The 21,807-nt window shown below is 43.0% G+C and overlaps 1 protein-coding gene across 1 annotated transcript in view; it reads left to right on the top strand.

The window, feature by feature from the left end:
• LOC126252120 (arylsulfatase I-like) overlaps window positions 1-21,807 on the top strand; it is a 240,442-nt gene that overhangs the window by 10,266 nt on the left and 208,369 nt on the right. The window contains exons 2-3 of the mRNA XM_049952985.1: window positions 3,306-3,474; window positions 21,233-21,392. Coding sequence (XP_049808942.1) covers window positions 3,352-3,474; window positions 21,233-21,392 — 283 coding nt within the window. The 5' untranslated portion in view covers window positions 3,306-3,351. The remainder of the gene's footprint in view (window positions 1-3,305; window positions 3,475-21,232; window positions 21,393-21,807) is intronic.

Raw genomic sequence — 21,807 nt, 5'->3', positions numbered from 1 at the left:
TTAGCTACCGTGGGCGGACAATAGTTTATTAATTTACTAATAAAAACGGCTGGAATGAGGGGCAAGACTGAAATATTCACAGCGGTAAGTAGAAAACTATTGTAACTGGAACGGTCTTTTATATATCATAGTGAGGAAACAAAAGTCAGACTGCGGTTCACTAGTAAAATTACGAGGGATGCACACCATTGCAAAGGAAATCATATGGATAGGAAATGTATGCCACTGTGATTTGTGCTTTCAGTTATACATGTCCGTGTTCAAAATTACAGTTTGAAAGAAACTTGCAGGGATATTAAAAGTGGGTGGCAGACGTGTGAACTTTGTATAGGAGATGAGGTACTGGAGGAGATAAAACTGTGAGAGGAGACTGTAAATTGTGCGTGAGTAGCCTGCGTAAGGGATCGATCACAGTTTCGAGTCCTTGTCCGGGACACAGTCTTAATCCACCAGGAAGGTTTAAATTAGCGCACAGTCCACCGCAGAACGAAATTGCATTCTGGAAAACGTTTCAAAGGTTTAAAAGTCTTTCACATTTTATGCATGGTTAGAGGAGCCGCCTACTGACTGGATTCGATCAATGGAAGGCGTCATCAACAACTTTCCACATCGTCACTCTATGGCCGGACACGTCTGAGACCTAATCAAGATCCTAGCGTACAGTGTGGATGTTATTAATCGTGAGCCACATTCCGTCAAAACTTTTGAGGCCAGATATTGGTCACTAAAATTTCGTACCTCGTCGGGACACCAACTGAATATCTCCACGTGGTTCAACACCACACTAACGAGCGTTCGAAAAGTTGACTACAAACATTGGTCGAATAATCGTTGTGTTAGCGAGATTGATTTGGTAGTGTATTCTGAAACTTGTCTCAAATAAATAATCTCTCAACACTCAGAGAACAGCGAAGAAAAATGGGTATTTCGAACACAACCGCGTTACTGGGTACCTTCAGCTAACCTACACTAAATTCTCACCGTGTTCCTTCGGTGCAGGCTCAGCAAATTTGAGTCAGTTGTCAAACGTAAGTACCGCACAACATGGCAGAGAACCCGACAGTGGTGCGATTGAGAGAGCAGTTGCAACTGTACCCGGTCGCGTCTGTACCACTTGAGCAGCTGTGGAGTGTATTTACAGCCCGCATCTCGTGGTCGTGCGGTAGCGTTCTCGCTTCCCACGCCCGGGTTCCCGGGTTCGATTCCCGGCGGGGTCAGGGATTTTCTCTGCCTCGTGATGGCTGGGTGTTGTGTGCTGTCCTTAGGTTAGTTAGGTTTAAGTAGTTCTAAGTTCTAGGGGACTTATGACCACAGCAGTTGAGTCCCATAGTGCTCAGAGCCATTTGAACCATTTAGTGTATTTACAGAACAAACACATCTCCCACAAAGAGATAAACCCAGCACTCAGACTGTAGAAAGAAGAGAGACTAGTCAGCGAGAAATAAATTTATTGCGTATTTCAACGAATCACCCTCCAATACAGATGACATTATCCTGAAAGGAATCGCAGTAAGGAATTGAGTGAAGTCGTTCAGTCTCGACGTCGAATAAAAATGTCTCCTCAGATAATGTGAAAAATCGTACATCTCTAAAAGATACATTCGTAACTGTATGTTTCACTAAGCAATGCAGTCTGAACGTCATATGCTGGAAGAACATTAATTATTCTGAGGTACTACTAGCATTTTTTTCCGTGGGGCGGAGTTGGTAAGAAACTTCACCAGTCTTCTGATGCAACCCGCCATAATTTTCCTTCTTAAGTCAATCTCTTTACCTCAGATACCACTTACTATCCAATATCAGCATTTATTTGTTGTACATATTTCATTCACTGTTTTGACCTTCAATTCTTACTGCTTAAATCTTCCTCTAGAACCATGGAAGTTATTCCCTGATGTCTCAACATATGTCCTATGATCCTATCCCTTCCTTTCCTAGCCGATTCCGTGGGGAGCTTCCTCAATTTATATCGGTCCACTTATTTTTCAGTTACATGCAATATCACCAAATCTCAAACGCTTCCATTTTCTTCTATGTCGATTTTCCTGTCGTTATTTGGTAGAACTGACCGCGAAATGAAGCTGCCAGCACACATACAATCGTCCATAATCTACGGAACGTCAAGGGGTGCGTGCCGGTGGGTTCTACTCAGTAAGAGGGCGTGGATTTGTTATGGCTCATGCTGTACACAGCAACAACTGTTATAACCGTTCTATTAGTTTTCTCAGGACAAAGTGTTTGTGTAAGATCGAAAATAACGTAAAGAATATATGTAATTTGTTTACTAGTACGTGCGTGGATAATATTTCTATGACTGATGCATGTGCTTTTCAGTTCTGAGGAACTGGTGTATTTTATGAGAGAGAAGACTGCCATAATTCAAAGAAAATAAAAGAAAACACAAGATACATCAATAATTGGTTATTGACTGTGGTGAAACTCAAGAAGCGCGCAACATTTGTCAGAGCACAAAACAAATGCGAAAATGAAGCTTCAGACAAAGAATTTATATTAGAAATAATGAATAATCGTCCTTGGACATATGATCAAAGACGTTACTAAGTTTTGGCGTATTCTGGGTGATGTATTGGTAAAATAAGCATTGCTCTAGAACGCTTTTAGAATAAATATTTTCTGGCAAGTGTATTTGTTCTTGTATGTGACGTCAGAATATTCCTCATGTGCAGTGAAAGTTGATAACATCCGATTGCTTCTATGAGGCACGTGAACTAGCAAAACGTAAACAATCATGAACAGTCTGAATCCCTGCCAGGAAATGCGACTCAACTGGGTTGCTGCAACATAGTCAACAATCACTACCTGCCATTTCAGATCTTGCATTGTGATTGCCACCTTGTCAGCACCTAGGAGTGTAACCTTGAGGTTATCGTTAACAGAACACTGCAAATGTGTGTGTCTGGAAGAAAGCTTTCTCTTGAAATTTAAGCTCTTCAGAGCAAGGTGTTAAGTGATAATGAACAGGCTTACTGACATCAATTTACAAGTAAAAACGGTCCAATTCAGGTTTTACAGAACTGAGAACAATATTCATTTACTTTAATTACGTTCCTACAGACAGTGCACCTAACTTCTACATTTTATTGATTTCACTTGCTTCAGTAGGCTGTATTTTCTCAATTAGTACGTGTGTATGCAGTTCACTCCAGCGAATGGCCTGTGCCAGTAATTAACAAAGAACGTTAATGTCTCAAAGCTGAAACGAGCCATAGATCCATCACCCCATAAAATAACCATACAATGACTACGAAGTTTTCATAGTAACATTCATCGTTACACTGTTGCAGGAAGTGCATTACCAGGAGCTGACCAACTCTACAAAAGCGGTCAATCATGGCAAGAGCGTGGTTCACGTCGTGTCTCCTGCTGCCAGTTTTGCTTGTCGTATGTGCTGCAATCGTCCACGGCCAGACAACAATACCGCCAAACATTATTTTCATCCTGGCAGATGATCTGGTAAGAGGGGCGCTGAAAGATTATGCATTTAGACATAACAATAAATAGTTCTCTTATGTTACTTGTACACTGCTATTATTGTAATTTGGAGTGGATGGTAATTTCAAAAAGAACAAAATCCCGGAATGTGGCCCCAGAACTTAGATCTTATGAAACTATACCATTAATTTATGTCCTCTAAAAAAATAAACTCCGCCCGAACAGGCCATGAAGGCCAAACGGCACCGACCGGCCGCCGTGTCATCCTCAGCCCACAGGCGGCACATGAGGCAGATACAGAGGAGCATGTGGTCAGCACACCGCTCTACCGGCGGTTTGACAGTTCACCAGGCAGGAGCCAGTGCTTGTCAATCAAGTAGCTCCTCAGTTTGCCTCACAACGGGTGAGTGCACCCCGCTTGCCAACAGCGCTCGGCAGGCCGGTTGGTCACCCAAATTTATGTCCTCTACTGCACTGTAAAAGACAATGAAGAAATGCAGTATTGACAAGCTGCGACATCGTCGCGAAAAAACACAGTTACCCGTATATGCAATAAGTTTCTTTTAATTTACGTCTATGGTCACAATCTTTTCTGTTTAACAGATTACCGGTTTCGGTATTTAATGACCATCATCAGATCTGCAGCAAAAATGGGAAACATATAAATACACTCGGAAACTGTATGCAGCTTAAGAAAAATACATAGAGCATATTGAAAAGTAGTACCGACAAAATTTACATTTGTGCGCTTTAAATGTGAAGAGGCATATCCGTCTCATAAAAACAAAGTCCTAATGCACTGCAGCCATAGTGGCATAGTCAACTGTTAAATGTGGAATCAGCACCAGCGTCGTCAAACACATATAAATCACATCACATGCACGAGTCATGTTGTCAGTAAAACTACTGTTTAAAACAAGCAGCCGTACAGTAGCCACAAGATGTTTGTGTAGTAAGTTGACCAGATGTCGCTAATGTCAGCATACACTAGTTTTCAATAATTAATTGAAACTGCGAAAATAAAAGGGGGATACAATAGTTAAAGACTGTAATAAGCTTATAAAGTATAAAAAGTGTTACAGTAATAAAAAGCAATAAAAAGAAGAACACGATAAAAGTAATATTGTTAAAAAGACGAAGAGTTAAAAAAAAGTGGTTAACATATACTCTAGTGCCAATATTCTAGGCATTGACATAAATATTAAACACCGTTGATATTGCACCGGGTAATATAAACAACATAAAACAAATCGCTAAAGGAGCCACAAATAAAATGCAGTATTCATAGACACCGTCTAGCAAAGAGTTTATGGAATTGGTTGAAATCCCATTTGGAACACAATTACATTAATGGTTGTTGATTATGGAACAGGAGAAAGATCTCAGTGGAAACCTCCACATTTACTCAAGAATCTGGCCAATGCTTGAAGTGTAGACTGCACTGACATCACTGTAGAGTCATTTTTGTGGCAACATAAAACAGGTAGATGCTTTGTGAATGAATCACTTACTTAAACTGAATCCTGAATTGGCGTATGTCTGTTCGTTACGACGTACGTACCATTTGATTTTCTTGTCATTGTCTCTTATAGAAGAATCGCTCATCAGAGGCCACATATTAATGTGTGAGCTCTCCTGCAATCGTATTAAAGACATTAAGAGAAGCAATGTTGATACCATTTGCTGGAGCAAAAGCGTCAAAATCGGTGTCAGGGCCAATCAGAAGATGTGAAAGCGCGTCCGCAATAGCCATGTGGAGCTGTCGGACGGTACACAATCTCAAATGGTTCAAATGGCTCTGAGCACTATGGGACTCAACTGCTGAGGTCATTAGTCCCCTAGAACTTAGAACTAGTTAAACCTAAGGACATCACAAACATCCATGCCCGAGGCAGGATTCGAACCTGCGACCGTAGCGGTCTTGCGGCTCCAGACTGCAGCGCCTTTAACCGCACGGCCACTTCGGCCGGCTACACAATCTCGTTCTGGCATTGAGACAACAACAAAGCCCATCGTAGAAATTTTTGGGGAGTTCGTACAGGAGCCGGCTTCGAGGATGAAACAAGGAGTGCCGAGGTTTGTGATCCGTTACTAAGTAGAATTTTCTGCCATACAAATAGTGGTGGGATTTGGTGACACCATACACAATAGCCAAAGCCTGTTTTTCTATTTGTGGATAGTTACACTGTGCTTCGGACAACACTTGTGCTGCGAAAGCAATAGGTCTGTCTTTAGCATTAATTCTGTGCGGAAGCACTGCACCGATTCCGTAAGGGGACCGTCAACTTGCAATACGACTGGTTTGACAGGATCAAAGTGAACTAAGCACCGATCACTAAGTAATGCATCTTTACGTTTCTGAAATGCTACTTGGCACTCATCTGTTCAAAGAAAGGGGACATTCTTTCGATTAGCCGAGCGATTTAAGACGCTGCAGTCATGAACTGTGCGGCTGGTCCCGGCTGAGGTTCGAGTCCTCCCTCTGGCATGGGTGTGTGTGTTTGTCCTTACGATAATTTAGGTTAAGTATTGTGTAAGCTTAGGGACTGATGACCTTAGCAGTTGTCCCTTAAGATTTCACACACATTTGAACGTTTTTGACATTCTTGCGACGCCAGCGATGCAATGAAGCCGCTATTGGTGCAGCATTCGGTATGAACCGGATATAACAGTTCATTTTACCTAAGACTGACTGCAATTCTGTGATGTTGGGAGGAACTGGCAACATGTGGCTAACACATGTGACTGAAGATGATGTACACCTTAACTGTTTATGACATGACCAAGATACTCTAACTCAGGTTTAAAAAGTCACACTTGTCCAGTCTACACTTTAGTCCTGCATCAGATAATACACGAAACAAAGGGCGTAAATTTGCAGTATGTTCAGGTGTACGACCTGCTACGACAATATCGTCCAAATAGTTTGGCACTTGTGCAGTCAGCTGTTCAAATACCGTTAGAAACTGCCAAAAAGCAAACGCAAATATGTGAAACGAAATTGTGGTAAGGTCTTATGGAACCAAACTATTGAGGTCATCGGTCCCTAAGCTTACACATTACTTAATCTAACTTAAGCTAAGGACGACATACACACCCATGCCCGAGGGAGGACTCGAACCTCCGATGGGGGCAGCCGCGCGGACCGTAAGAATACGCCCAAGACCGCGCGGTATAGCCGAACACAAATGAGCATTTATTATTACACACGCCTTTTGAGATCCCTAATCGAGCGGTATTTGAGCATATGCGTCGCACAAATCAGTTTTTGAAAAGAATCGTCTAGCGCATAACTGTCGACGAGATCCTCTGGACGTGGCAATGGATAAGTTTCAATCACAGTTTGTGGGTTGACTGTAGACTTAAAGTCAACACAGAAGCGAATGCAACCTGAAGGTTTGGGGAGAAAAAGCAGTGGACTTGCCCATTGACTAGCTGATACGGGCGCAGTAACTCCGTTATCTTGCAATTCGTTAAGTTCAGCAGCGGCTTTGTCCCCTTAATGCAATGTGGACAGTTCAGGGCCGGCAAAATTTCGGCTGAGCGTTGTCTTTCAGCGTGATATGAGCAAAAAAATTAGTTAGCTTTGCCTAAATCTTCAGAAAAGAGTTCCAGGAATTCTTTTAGCAAGCTAGCTGCATTGTTTCTTACATTGAATGCAGGCACTGACAACACATTGTCCTGAATGTTAAAACCAAACAAGAATCAAGACCAATTATGTTCTCACACACGCGTGGTTGTTTTATTTATTTATTGTTCCGTGGGATCAAATTAAGGAGAAGTCTCCATGGACATGGAACGAGTCAATACATGAAATTATAACACGATATTAGAAACAGATAAAATGAAATGTAAAGACACATATTCAGGTGACAAGTCGTAAGTTTAAATAAAGAAAATCAACAATGTAACACTGGAATTTGCTTAATTTTTTAGCTCTTCCAGGAGCTCCTCGACAGAATAGAAGGAGTGAGCCATGAGGAAACTCTTCAGTTTAGACTTAAAAGAGTTTGGGCTACTGCAAAGATTTTTGAGTTCTTGTGGTAGCTTATTGAAAATGGATGCAGCAGAATACTGCACTCCTTTCTGCACAAGAGTCAAGGAAGTGCATTCCACACGCAGATTGGATTTCTGCCTAGTATTAACTGAGTGAAAGCTGCTAACTCTTGGGAAAAGGCTAATATTGCTAACACCAAACGACATTAAAGAAAATATATACTGTGAGGGCAATGTTAGAATTCCCAGACTATTGAATAGGGGTCGACAAGAGGTTCTCGAACTTACACCACTTATAGCTCGAACAGCCCGTTTTTGAGCCAAAAATACACTTTTTGAATCAGAATAATTACCCAAAAAAATAATATCATACGACATAAGCGTATGAAAATATGCGAAGTAGACTACTTTTCGTGCTGAAGTGTCACTTATTTCAGATACTGTTCTAATGGTAAATAAAGCAGCATTTAGTTTCTGAACAAGATCCTGGACATGGGCTTTCCACAACAGCTTGCTATCTATCAGAACGCCTAGAAACTTGAACTGTTCCGTCTCACTTATAATATGCCCATTCTGTCTGATCAAAATATCGGTTCTTGTTGAATTGTGAGTTAGAAACTGTAAAAACTGTGTCTTACTGTGATTTAGCATCAAATTATTTTCCACAAGCCACGAACTTATTTCATGAAGTACATTATTTGACACTGTTTCAATATTACACACAAGATTCTTCACTACCAAGCTGGTGTCATGAGCAAACAAAAATATTTTTGAATCACCTGTAATACTAGAAGGCATATCATTTATATAAATAAGAAACAGCAGTGGCCCCAGCACCGACCCTTGGAGAACGCCCCACTTAACAGTGACCCATTGGGACTGAACATCACTACCACTCTCAATACTGCGGAGAATTACCTTCTGCTTTCTGTTCTTAAAGTAAGAGGCGAACCAAATGTAAGCTACTCCGCTTACTCCATAATGGTCCAACTTCTGCAGTAATATTTTGTGGTCAACACAGTCAAAAGCCTTCGTTAAATCAAGGAAAACACCTAGAGTTCGCAACCTTTTATTTAATCCGTCGAAAACCCCAGTTGTTAAACCATTTCTAAAACCAAACTGAACGTATGACAGCAAATTATGTGAATTTAAATGCTCCAGTAACCTTGTATATACAACATTCTCGATAACTTTAGCAAACACCGATGGCATAGAAATAGGTCTATAATTGTCAACATTATCCCTGTCTCCCTTTTTATAAAGTGGCTTCACTACCGAGTACTTTAATCGGTCAGGAAACCGACCACTCCTAAAGGAAAAGTTACAGATATGGCTAAGTACTGGGCTAACATACATAGAACAGTACTTCAGTATCCTGCTAGATACCCCGTCATATCCATGAGAGTTCTTGGTCTTTAGTGATTTAATTATTAAATCAATCTCACTCTTGTCAGTATCATGGAGGAGCATTTCAGGTAATAGTCTCGGAACACTTTTTTCTAAGAGCGCTATATGATTCCCTGTTGGGACTAGGTTTCTATTTAGTACACCTGCTATATTCAGAAAGTGATTATTAAATACTGTACATATATGCGACTTATCAGTAGCACGGACATTCCCACTACGCACTGATTCTATATCCTCGACCTGTCTCTGCAGACCAGCCACTTCCTTCGCGACTGACCATATGGTTTTAATTTTATCCTGAGACTTAGCTATTATATCTGCATACCACATACTTTTTGCCTTCCTAATAACATTTTAAGCACCTTACAATACTGTTTGTAATGGGCTGCTGCATTTAGTTTCTGACTGTTTCTAACGTTTTGATATAATTGCCACGTTGTTGTACAAGATGTTCTTATCCCTCTAGTCAGCCACCCAGGCAGCCTGTTTGTGCAAGTACCCTGTTTTGAACGTTCTAACGGAAAGCAACTTTCAAAGAGCACGAGAAAAATCTTGAGAAAAGCATTATATTTATCGTCTACTGTATTAACGCTATAAACATCTTGCAACTCTTGTTCCTTGATAAGGTTTACAAGGTCTCTACAGCAACTGGATCAGCTTTCCTAAACAGCTGATGACTACATTTAACACGTGTTGCAGCACAAAAATCTTTTAGAGTTAAAATTTGTGCATCATAATCTGAAAGGCCATTCACCTTTTTGCTAACAGAATGCCCTTCTAGTAATGAGGAATGAACAAAAATGTTGTCTATGGTTGTTCTACTGTTCCCTTGCACTCTCGTTGGAAAGAATACGGTTTGCATAAGATTATATGAATTAAGGAGGTCTACCAGCGTCCTCTTCCTTGCACAATCACTTATACAATTAATATTGAAGTCATCACATATAACTAACTTTTTGTATTTCCTATAAAGTGAACCAAGAACCTCCTCTAGCTTTAGCAAAAATGTTGTGAAATCGGAGTCTGGGGATCTATAAATAACAACAGTTAGAAGTTTAGCTCCATTAAATTTACCCACACCTGCAGAACATTCAAACACCTTTTCAGTGCAGTACTTTGAAACATCAATTGACGCAAATGGGATGCCGTTTTTCACATACATGGCTACTCCCCCACACCGCAAAGAGCTCCTCGAAAAGCTGGCAGCCAAGCTGTATCCTGGTAAAGGAAGCCTCTGAATTGTCTCCTTATTTAAGAAGTGTTCAGATATACCAATAATTTCAGAGTCAACATCTATAAGCAATTCACTAACTTTATCTCCAATACCTTGTATATTTTGATGAAATATACTAATTCCCTCATTACTCGGATACCTAAGCTTTGTCAAAAGTGTACAATGTGCCTGATAAAGTCTGTAAAAGTCACTGTTCTTGTATGCGAGCGATACGTAGCAGGCAAAGTACATTTCCAAGAACGGGAATGTCTTGTCTGTTATAAGCCGTCAGTGGCGTGCTAGTCTTGGGCAGGCGTCGGGAGCCTAACAGTTCATACATTTGACGATTGAGCAATGTAACAGAGGCACCCGTGTCGAACTGAAATTTGACACTTCTCCCACGAAGAATTAAATGAACAAAAGGTTTGTTTGACTGACGTATCACTGGCAAAACTGCACTTCCTAGTTGCAGATTTTGAATATACCGTATTAATGACTTGGGCCTTGTGACGAGAGTTTTGTGACTGGACCGAATTCTGATGTTTGTTCCATTGCAAACACACGGATTGTACATATCCTTTTCTACTACATGCATAACACTGAGCTTGTCAGAAAGGGCAGTCTTGGCGTTTGTGCCGTGAATAACACATAGGGCAAGACTTAATTCTGTTCGCCTGTGTATCCGCCGGCTTAGCGTACTGCTTATGCGTATGGAACGTTGTTTACTTGGCATGGCTAGCGCAAGCCACCGGTGCGGAAAGGGGCAATCGCAGGAAAGGGACTCAATCTGACAAATAGCTAGCTGCTCAAATGTGTGAGCCTACAGGGCACCTGAATCGTATTGATCTAGTATTTGCACTACCTTTTGAAATGATGGATCGGACTGTTCAGAATCTGTTCACTGAGTTTGATATCAGGCACATTGTACACGATCGCATTACGCTACAAAACATCTGAATATAAAGCACGAGAAACACATTTAAATTTGCATGTCCTTCTCCTACCCTGCAAATCTGTTACCCAGAATTAATATCTAGCAGCTATCACATTCCTTGTTGGTCATAATAGTGTGTTAGCGAGACGACCACACTGTCATACGCAAGAATGGCCTTAGGAAAGAGTTTCTGAATTAATCTGAACACTGCACTTCCTACTGGGGATAATAGATATGGAAGTTTCACAATACCTGGTACATTGTGAGCAAGGATATGGGTTCAAAAGCTTTAAATGGCTCTAAGAACTATGGGACTTAATATATGAGTTAATCAGTCTCCTAGAACTTAGAAATAATTAAACCTAACCAACCTAAGGACAGCACACACATCCATGCCCGAGGCAGGATTCGAACCTGCGACCGTAGCAGCGCGATTCCGAACTGAAGTGCCTAGGACCGCTCGGTCACTCCGGCCGGCAAAGGTATGGGCTTCGATCTGGGACAACTACTCGAGCCATTCCTCTTCTTGGTCACGAAACTGTCGAAAAGGAAGTATAGCAGCTGTAGCAGGCGGTGCTTCTTCCGTCGGGTGCACAGTGTTGGTGAGTAGCTGCTGCGCCGTGTTCACTAGTGCGGACATCTGCTGCGTCTGGAACTGAAATATCTGTATTAGCTGTGAGCTGTGTGGCATCTAATGCTTGCGCTTGCGGCGCCTGAGCAGGGGGCGCGACAAGAGGGGTGGGCATTTTGTTGTTGTTGTGGTTTTCAGTCCTGAGACTGGTTTGATGCAGCTCTCCATGCTACTCTATCCTGTGCAAGCTTCTTCATCTCCCAGTACCTACTGCAACCTACATCCTTCTGAATCTGTTTAGTGTATTCATCTCTTGGTCTCCCTCTACGATTTTTACCCTCCACGCTGCCCTCCAATGCTAAATTTGTGATCCCTTGATGCCTCAAAACATGTCCTACCAACCGATCCCTTCTTCTAGTCAAGTTGTGCCACAAACTTCTCTTCTCCCCAATCCTATTCAGTACCTCCTCATTAGTTACGTGATCTACCCACCTTATCTTCAGCATTCTTCTGTAGCACCACATTTCGAAAGCTTCTATTCTCTTCTTGTCCAAACTAGTTATCGTCCATGTTTCACTTCCATACATGGCTACACTCCATACAAATACTTTCAGAAACGGCTTCCTGACACTTAAATCTATACTTGATGTTAACAAATTTCTCTTCTTCAGAAACGCTTTCCTTGCCATTGCCAGTCTACATTTTATATCCTCTCTACTTCGACCATCATCGGTTATTTTACTCCCTAAATAGCAAAACTCCTTTACTACTTTAAGTGTCTCATTTCCTAACCTAATTCCCTCAGCATCACCCGACTTAATTTGACTACATTCCATTATCCTCGTTTTGCTTTTGTTGATGTTCATCTTATATCCTCCTTTCTGGACACTGTCCATTCCGTTCTACTGCTCTTCCAAGTCCTTTGCTGTCTCTGACAGAATTACAATGTCATCGGTGAACCTCAAAGTTTTTACTTCTTCTCCATGGATTTTAATACCTACTCCGAATTTTTCTTTTGTTTCCTTTACTGCTTGCTCAATATACAGATTGAATAACATCGGGGAGAGGCTACAACCCTGTCTCACACCTTTCCCAACCACTGCTTCCCTTTCATGCCCCTCGACTCTTATAACTGCCATCTGGTTTCTGTACAAATTGTAAATAGCCTTTCGCTCCCTGTATTTTACCCCTGCCACCTTCAGAATTTGAAAGAGAGTATTCCAGTTAACATTGTCAAAGGCTTTCTCTAAGTCAACAAATGCTAGAAACGTAGGTTTGCCTTTTCTTAATCTAGCTTCTAAGATAAGTCGTAAGGTCAGTATTGCCTCACGTGTTCCAACATTTCTACGGAATCCAAACTGATCTTCCCCGAGGTCGGCTTCTACCAGTTTTTCCATTCGTCTGTAAAGAATTCGCGTTAGTATTTTGCAGCTGTGACTTATTAAACTGATAGTCCGGTAATTTTCACATCTGTCAACACCTGCTTTCTTTGGGATTGGAATTATTATATTCTTCTTGAAGTCTGAGGGTATTTCGCCTGTCTCATACATCATGCTCACCAGATGGTAAAGTTTTGTCCTGACTGGCTCTCCCGAGGCCATCAGTAGTTCTAATGGAATGTTGTCTACTCCCGGGGCCTTGTTTCGACTCAGGTCTTTCAGTGCTCTGTCAAACTCTTCACGCAGTATCTTATCTCCCATTTCGTCTTCATCTACATCCTCTTCCATTTCCATAATATTGTCCTCAAGTACATCGCCTTGTATAAACCCTCTATATACTCCTTCCACCTTTCTGCCCTCCCTTCTTTGCTTAGAACTGGGTTGCCATCTGAGCTCTTGATATTCATACAAGTGGTTCTCTTCTCTCCAAAGGTCTCTTTAATTTTCCTGTATGCAGTATCTATCTTACCCCTAGTGAGACAAGTCTCTACATCCTTACATTTGTCCTCTAGCCATCCCTGCTTAGCCATTTTGCACTTCCTGTCGATCTCATTTTTGAGACGCTTGTATTCCTTTTTGCCTGCTTCATTTACTGCATTTTTATATTTTCTCCTTTCATCAATTAAATTCAATATTTCTTCTGTTACCCAAGGATTTCTATTAGCCCTCGTCTTTTTACCTACTTGATCGTCTGCTGCCTTCACTACTTCATCCCTCAGAGCTACCCATTCTTCTTCTACTGTATTTCTTTCCCCTATTCCTGTCAATTGTTCCCTTATGCTCTCCCTGAAACTCTGTACAACCTCTGGTTCTTTCAGTTTATCCAGGTCCCATCTCCTTAAATTACCACCTTTATGCAGTTTCTTCAGTTTCAATCTGCAGTTCATAACCAATAGATTGTGGTCAGAATCCACATCTGCCCCAGGAAATGTCTTACAATTTAAAACCTGGTTCCTAAATCTATGTCTTACCATTATATAATCTATCTGATACCTTTTAGTATCTCCAGGATTCTTACAGGTATACAACCTTCTTTTATGATTCTTGAACCAAGTGTTAGCTATGATTAAGTTGTGCTCTGTGCAAAATTCTACAAGGCGGCTTCCTCTTTCATTCCTTCCCCCCAATCCATATTCACCTACTATGTTTCCTTCTCTCCCTTTTCCTACTGACGAATTCCAGTCACCCATGACTATTAAATTTTCGTCTCCCTTCACTACCTGAATAATTTCTTTTATCTCGTCATACATTTCATCTATTTCTTCATCATCTGCAGAGCTAGTTGGCATATAAACTTGAACTACTGTAGTAGGCATGGGCTTGGTGTCTATCTTGGCCACAATAATGCGTTCACTATGCTGTTTGTAGTAGCTAACCCGCACTCCTATTTTCTTATTCATTATTAAACCTACTCCTGCATTACCCCTATTTGATTTTGTATTTATAAACCTGTAATCACCTGACCAAAAGTCTTGTTCCTCCTGCCACCGAACTTCACTAATTCCCACTATATCTAATTTTAACCTATCCATTTCCCTTTTTAAATTTTCTAACCTACCTGCCCGATTAAGGGATCTGACATTCCACGCTCCGATCCGTAGAATGCCAGTTTTCTTTCTCCTGATAACGACGTCCTCCTGAGTAGTCCCCGCCCGGAGATCCGAATGGGGACTATTTTACCTCCGGAATATTTTACCCAAGAGGACGCCATCATCATTTAATCATACAGTAGAGCTGCATGTCCTCGGGAAAAATTACGGCTGTAGTTTCCCCTTGCTTTCAACCGTTCGCAGTACCAGCACAGCAAGGCCGTTTTGGTTAATGTTACAAGGCCAGATCAGTCAGTCATCCAGACTGTTGCCCCTGCAACTACTGAAAAGGCTGCTGCCCCTCTTCAGGAACCACATGTTTGTCTGGCCTCTCAACAGATACCCCTCCGTTGTGGTTGCACCTACGGTACGGCCATCTGTATCGCTGAGGCACGCAAGCCTCCCCACCAACGGCAAGGTCCATGGTTCATGGGGGGGTGGGCATTTTAGAAGACACAAATGCAACCAATAGACAAGGCAAGCAATTTAAACAAGCACAAAAGCAAAAAAAAAAAATTATGCACCGCCCACCTGGAAACACTGATTAGCAAAATCTACAAGAAACTGTTCAAACAACGAGCGGCTCTCCAAAGTAAAGACAAGAGAGAATTAAAGCGCAAGCAAGAAACAGAAACGACACTATTGTGGCCACCCAGCACTGCGTTCAGACGATACTCGTCGCCGAATGTGAGGTTCTGTCAACTCTTCACGTACAGGGTGATTAAGGGATGCTGCATTCTTGGAATGCTATACAACAACTCAAGCAAACAACATTAGTAGTTTTACACAACTGGCCATTAAAATTGCTACACCAATAAAGAAATGCAGTTCATAAACGGGTATTCACTGGACAAATATATTATACTAGAACTGACATGTGATTACATTTTCACGCAGTTTGGGTGCATAGATCCTGAGAAATCAGTACCCTGACCAACCACCTCTGGCCGTAATAACGGCCTTTATGCGCCTGGGCATCGAGTCAAACACAGCTAGGATGGCGCGTACAGGTACAGCTGCCCATGCAGCTTCAACACGATACCACAGTTCATCAAGAGTAGTGACTCGCGTATTGTGACGAGACAGTTGCTCCGCCTCCATCGACCAGACGTTTTCAATTGGTGAGAGATCTGGAGAATGTGCTGGCCAAGGCAGCAGTCGAAAATTTTCTGTATCCAGAAAAGCCTGTAGACGACCTGCAACATGCGGTCGTGCATTATCCTGCTGAAATGTAGGGTTTCGTAGGGATCAAACATGTTTCAAATGGCTCTGAGCACTATGGGACTTAACTTCTGAGGTCAACAGTCCCCTAGAACTTAGAACAACTTAAACCTAACTACACCCATACCCGAGGCAGGAGTCGAACCTGCGACCGTAGCGGTCGCGCGGTTCCAGTCTGTAGTGCCTAGAACCGCTCGGCCACCCCGGCAGGCTCGTAGGGATCGAGTGAAGGGTAGAGGCAGGGCTCGTAACACATCTGAAATGTACGTCCACTTTTCAAAGTGCCGTCAAGGCGAACAAGAGGTGACCGAGACGTGTAACCAATGGCACCCGAAACCATCACGCCGGGTGATACGCCAGTATGGCTATGACGAATACACGCTTCCAGTGTGCGTTCACCGAGATGTCGCCAAACACGAATGCGATCATCATGATGCTGTAAAGAGAACCTGGAGTCATCCGAAAAAATGACGTTTTTCCATTCGTGCACCCAGGTTCGTCGTTGAGTAAACCATTTCAGGCCTTCCTGTCTGTGATGCAGCGTCGAGAGTAACCGCGGCCACGGTCTCCGAGCTGATAGTCCATGCTGCTGCAAACGTCGTCGAACTGTTCGTGCAGATGGTGTTGTCTTGCAAACGTCCCCATCTGTTGACTCAGGGATCAAGACGTGGTTGCACTATCCGTTACAGCCGAGCGGATAAGATGCTTGTCATCTCGACTGCTAGTGATATTGAGGCCGTCGGGATCCAGTACGGCGTTCCATATTACCCTCCTGAACCCACCGATTCCATATTCTGCTAACAGTCATTGGATCTCTACCAAGGCGAGCAGCAATGTCGCGATACGATAAACCGTAATCGCGATAGGCAACGATCCGACCTTTATCAAACTCGGAAACGTGATGGTACGCATTTCTCCTCCCTACACGAGGCATCACAACAACGTTTTACCAGGCAACGCCGGTCATCTGCTGTTTGTGGATGAGAAATCGGTTGGAAACTTATGTCAGCACGTTGTAGGGACGCCACCGGCGCCAACCTTGTGTGAATGCTCTGAAAAGCTAATCGTTTGCGTATCACAGGATCTACTTCCTGTCGGTTAAATTTCTCGTCTGTAGCACGTCATCTTCGTGGTGTAGCAATTTTTATGGCCAGTAGTGTATTTTAATGAATAAATGATGGTGGTTTATTTAGATATACCGAAACCGTGGTCAAGGATTTCAAAAATATCTGTCCTGCAACTGTTTGGCTGTTATTATTTACCGTGATGTCAATGAAGAATATTTACAATAACTTGTATTTACAACAAGTGTTGCAAGCGATGGGAGACATAGAAACACTAATGTTTTTCGACATAGACACAGTCCTAACAAGCAAGGGATATGGATCACTAATAACTGTTCTGCCTGTGCCGGTCTACAGCTGAACGAATACTGTCCCAATACTAAGCGGGCACTGAGCGGCCGATGCAGGCAGGAGCGCTACTGTCGTGGTGCGGTCCTAATCAGCGCACCATTGGCCGACGTAGGTCCACCGCCTTCTCTTCTCTTACGATCTTCGTTCCGGCGCTTGTGGTTACGCCAGAAACTGATAACCTTAATTGAGACTCAACAAAAGAAATCAGAACATCGCCAGGGAGCCGGCCGCTGTGGTCGAGCGGTTCTAGTCGCTTGAGTCCAGAACCACGTGGCTGCTACGGTCGCAGGTTCGAGTCCTTCGTCGGGCATGGATGTGTGTGAAATCCTTAGGTTAGATAGGTTTAAGTACTTCTAAGTCTAGGGGACTGATGACCTCAGATATTAAGTGACATAGTGCTTAATTCCATTTGAACCATCGCCAGGGGGAGTGTTCTAAACAATTTTCTGCCACACAGCCCTGCGACTTTCAAAATCTGTCTTAAGTTTTGGGTAACCATCATTTTGTAAGGGTGCTGTTGAAGATTTTACTGCAGACCCTTCTTACACTGCTGTCAGACAATCCCAAAGCAGCTGCATGTTTAAGAACTGAACGCTTTGGAGATTGTTGGATGAACGTTCTCACACGCTCCACATTTTCCAACGTTGTCACAGTTCCAGTTTGGCCAGTAGGTTTTTGTGTCAGTGCAAGACCTGGATTTCTATAATTGGGTAGCCAAACTCGAATTATTATTTTATGAGGAACGGAATCATGTCGGCCAAGCCCGAGACGAATGTGAAATGCTCATTGAGTAGTAATCAAGGAACAACCATTACGAATATACTTCGACAACATACACACGGTGCTCACCTAGCCCAGCCATTGCGTCTCCAGGAAATGGCAGGTACACCGCTATCGACAGACACCGCCTACACATCAGTATCCCCACTGCAGCTCACACAGTGGCCTCTCCAAGTACGGTCTTTTGCCGAACCCCGTATAAATACTCGCGTAGCTATTTCTTCACCAGGTGACGCGTCTATAAAAAAAAAAAGCTCCGTCTTTAGGCCACAAGTGGCCCTTCCGGGACCGTCCGGCCGCCGTGTCATCTTCCGAGGAGGATGCGGATAAGGAGGGGCGTGTGGTCAGCACACCGCACTCCCGACCGTTAGGACGGTATTCTTTGACCGAAGCCGCTACTAATCGGTCGAGTAGCTCCTCAATTGGCATCACGAGGCTGAGTGCACCCCGAAAAACGGCAACAGCACATGGCGGCAGGATGGTGACCCATCCAAGCGCCGGCCACGCCCGACAGCGCTTAACTTCGGTGATCTCACGGGAACCGGTGTAGCCACTGCGGCAAGGCCGTTGCCCGTGACGCGTCTATGGATGTTAAAAACACGCCATTCAGTTGCAAATGCGCTGACAAGACGTTTACTGCTTGTGTTAGGCGGTGGGGAAATGTATTCCAGGACACAAGATAAAAATACTCCATCCGGGAGAAGAATGGAGCATTTTATACAGCAGCAAAAGTGACAAAAAGCATATTACAGAGTACCTGACGGCTCAACACAAAAGTTTTGTCTCAAGTACAGATAGTGTTGAGGACCAGTGGACAAAGTTCAAAACCATCGTACAATATGCGTTAGATGCCAAGCAAGATCGTAAGAGATGGAGAAGAGCCACCGTGGTACAACAACCGAGTTAGAAAACTGCTGCGGAAGCAAAGAGAACTTCACAGCAAACATAAACATAGCCAAATCCTTGCAGACAAACAAAAATTACGCAAAGCGAAAAGTAGTGTGATGAGGGCTATGCGAGAGGCGTACAATGAATTCGAAAGTAAAATTCTATGAACTGACTTGGCAAAAAATTCTAAGAAATTTTGGTCTTATGTCAAAGCTGTAGGTGGATGAAAACAAAATGTCCAGACACTCTGTAATCAAAATGGTACTGAAACAGAGGATGACAGACTAAAAGCCGAAATACTAAATGTCTTTTTCCAAAGCTGTTTCACAGAGGAAGACTGCACTGCAGTTCCTTTTTTAGATTGTCGTACAGATGACAAAATGGTAGATATAGAAATAGACGACAGAGGGATAGAGAAACAATTAAAATCTCTCAAAAGAGGAAAGGCCGCTGGACCTGATGGGATACCAGTTCGATTTTACACAGAGTACGCGACGGAACTTGCCCCCCTTCTTGCAGCGGTGTACCATAGGTCTGTAGAAGAGCGTAGCGTTCCAACGGACTGGAAAAGGGCACAGGTCATCCCCGTTTTCAAGAAGGGACGTCGAACAGATGTGCAAAACTATAGACCTATATCTCTAACGTCGATCAGTTGTAGAATTTTGGAACACGGATTATGTTCGAGTATAATGACTTTTCTGGAAACTAGAAATCTACTCTGTAGGAATCAGCATGGGTTTCGAAAAAGACGGTCGTGTGAAACCCAGCTCGCGCTATCCGTCCACGAGTCTCAGGAGGCCATAGACACGGGTGCACAGGTAGATGCCGTGTTTCTTGACTTCCGCAAGGTGTTCGATACAGTTCCCCACAGTCGTTTAATGAACAAAGTAAGAGCATATGGACTATCAGACCAATTGTGTGATTGGATTGAGGTGTTCCTAGATAACAGAACGCAGCATGTCATTCTCAATGGAGAGAAGTCTTCCGAAGTAAGAGTGATTTCAGGTGTGCCGCAGGGGAGTGTCATAGGCCCGTTTCTGTTCACAATATACATAAATGACCTTGTGGATGACATCGGAAGTTCACTCAGGCATTTTGCAGACGATGCTGTGGTGTATCGAGAGGTTGTAACAATGGAAAATTGTACTGAAGTACAGGAGGATCTGCAGCGAATTGACGCATGGTGCAGGAATGGCAATTGACTCTCAATGTAGACCTTGTTATGTGCTGCGAGTACATAGAAAGATAGATCCCTTATCATTTATCTACAAAATAGCAGGTCAGCAACTGGAAGCAGTTAATTCCATAAATTTCTGGGAGTACGCATTAGGAGTGATTTAAAATGCAATGATCGTATAAAGTTGATCGTTGGTAAAGCAGATGCCAGACTGAGATTCATTGGAAGAATCCTAAGGAAATGCAACCCGAAAACAAAAAAATGGCTCTGAGCACTATGGGACTCAACTGCTGAGGTCATTAGTCCCCTAGAACTTAGAACTAGTTAAACCTAACTAACCTAAGGACATCACAAACATCCATGCCCGAGGCAGGATTCGAACCTGCGACCGTAGCGGTCTTGCGGTTCCAGACTGCAGCGCCTTTAACCGCACGGCCACTTCGGCCAACCCGAAAACAAAGGAAGTAGGTTACAGTACGCTCGTTCGCCCACTGCTTGAATACTGCACAGCAGTGTGGGATCCGTACCAGATAGGGTTGACAGAAGAGATATAGAACATCCAACGGAGAGCAGCGCGATTCGTTACAGGATCATTTAGTAATCGCGAAAGAGTTACGGAGATGATAGATAAACTCCAGTGGAAGACTCTGCAGGAGAGACGCTCAGTAGCTCGGTACGGTGTTTTGTTAAATTTTCGAGAACATACCTTCACCGAAGAGTAAAGCAGTATATTGCTCCCTCCTACGTATATCTTGCGAAGAGACCATGAGGATAAAATCAGAGAGATTAGAGCCCACGCAGAAGCATACCGACTATCCTTCTTTCCACGAACAATACGAGACTGGAATAGAAGGGAGAACCGATAGAGATACTCAAGGTACCCTCCTCCACACACCGTCAGGTGGCTTGCGGAGTATGGATGTAGATGTAGATGTAGCATTTTTATCCTAAGGCCAGCTACCGTCCTGCTCGAGTACGACTGCCTTTATAACGCTTATAAAAATCTAACGAAACATGAAATCAAATTAATAAGAACAGACAAGCTGTCCAGCGAGCTGTGACGCGAGCAGTCACAACTTGGGTGTTACTTCTACGTTTCCTACTTTAAGAAAAGATAAAGACACGATAAAACCATGATTTTCTTTCCAGGGCTGGAATGACCTCAGTTTCCATGGCTCTGACCAAATTCCGACGCCTAATATTGACGCCCTCGCGTACAACGGGATCATCTTGAACAGCCATTACGTTTTGCCAGTATGCACGCCATCCAGGGCTGCACTTATGACGGGGAAGTACCCTATACGCACAGGTGAGGAAATTTCTGTACGGTTTGTGCCGTCTCAGTGACTAGTTTTCACTCAGCGCACGCCGCAGTTCAAAGCATTCCACGAACACTGTCCTTTTCTTATACCAAGTGTAAGTTTTTAGTTGCCTTTGGTCCGCAGGCTGAGCTGTTGCAAGAAGAGCTGTCGTAAGACATCCTTACATTATTAATCCAGTTATTACAGCAAGAGGGAAGTGGAGCCAACGGATTCAGTGCGGGCGTATTTGCGAGTCGGCTTCCAGTTCCGGCTATCTGATAATTCAAGGATGGTCATGACATAGGAATGAGAAATATTTCTAAATTTTCCATAAAACACTTTTTCCCATTGTTTCAGACAAAAACTACGAATTGTGTTTACATTTATATATTTGGGAAAATTGGGTATGTAATTTCACGGGGA

This window comes from Schistocerca nitens, chromosome 4 (genome assembly GCF_023898315.1).
Source record: "Schistocerca nitens isolate TAMUIC-IGC-003100 chromosome 4, iqSchNite1.1, whole genome shotgun sequence".
In the NCBI taxonomy this organism is placed as follows: Eukaryota; Metazoa; Arthropoda; class Insecta; order Orthoptera; family Acrididae; genus Schistocerca; species Schistocerca nitens.
Note: the sequence above shows the minus strand (reverse complement) of the source record. Positions and strands in the feature narration are given on the sequence as shown.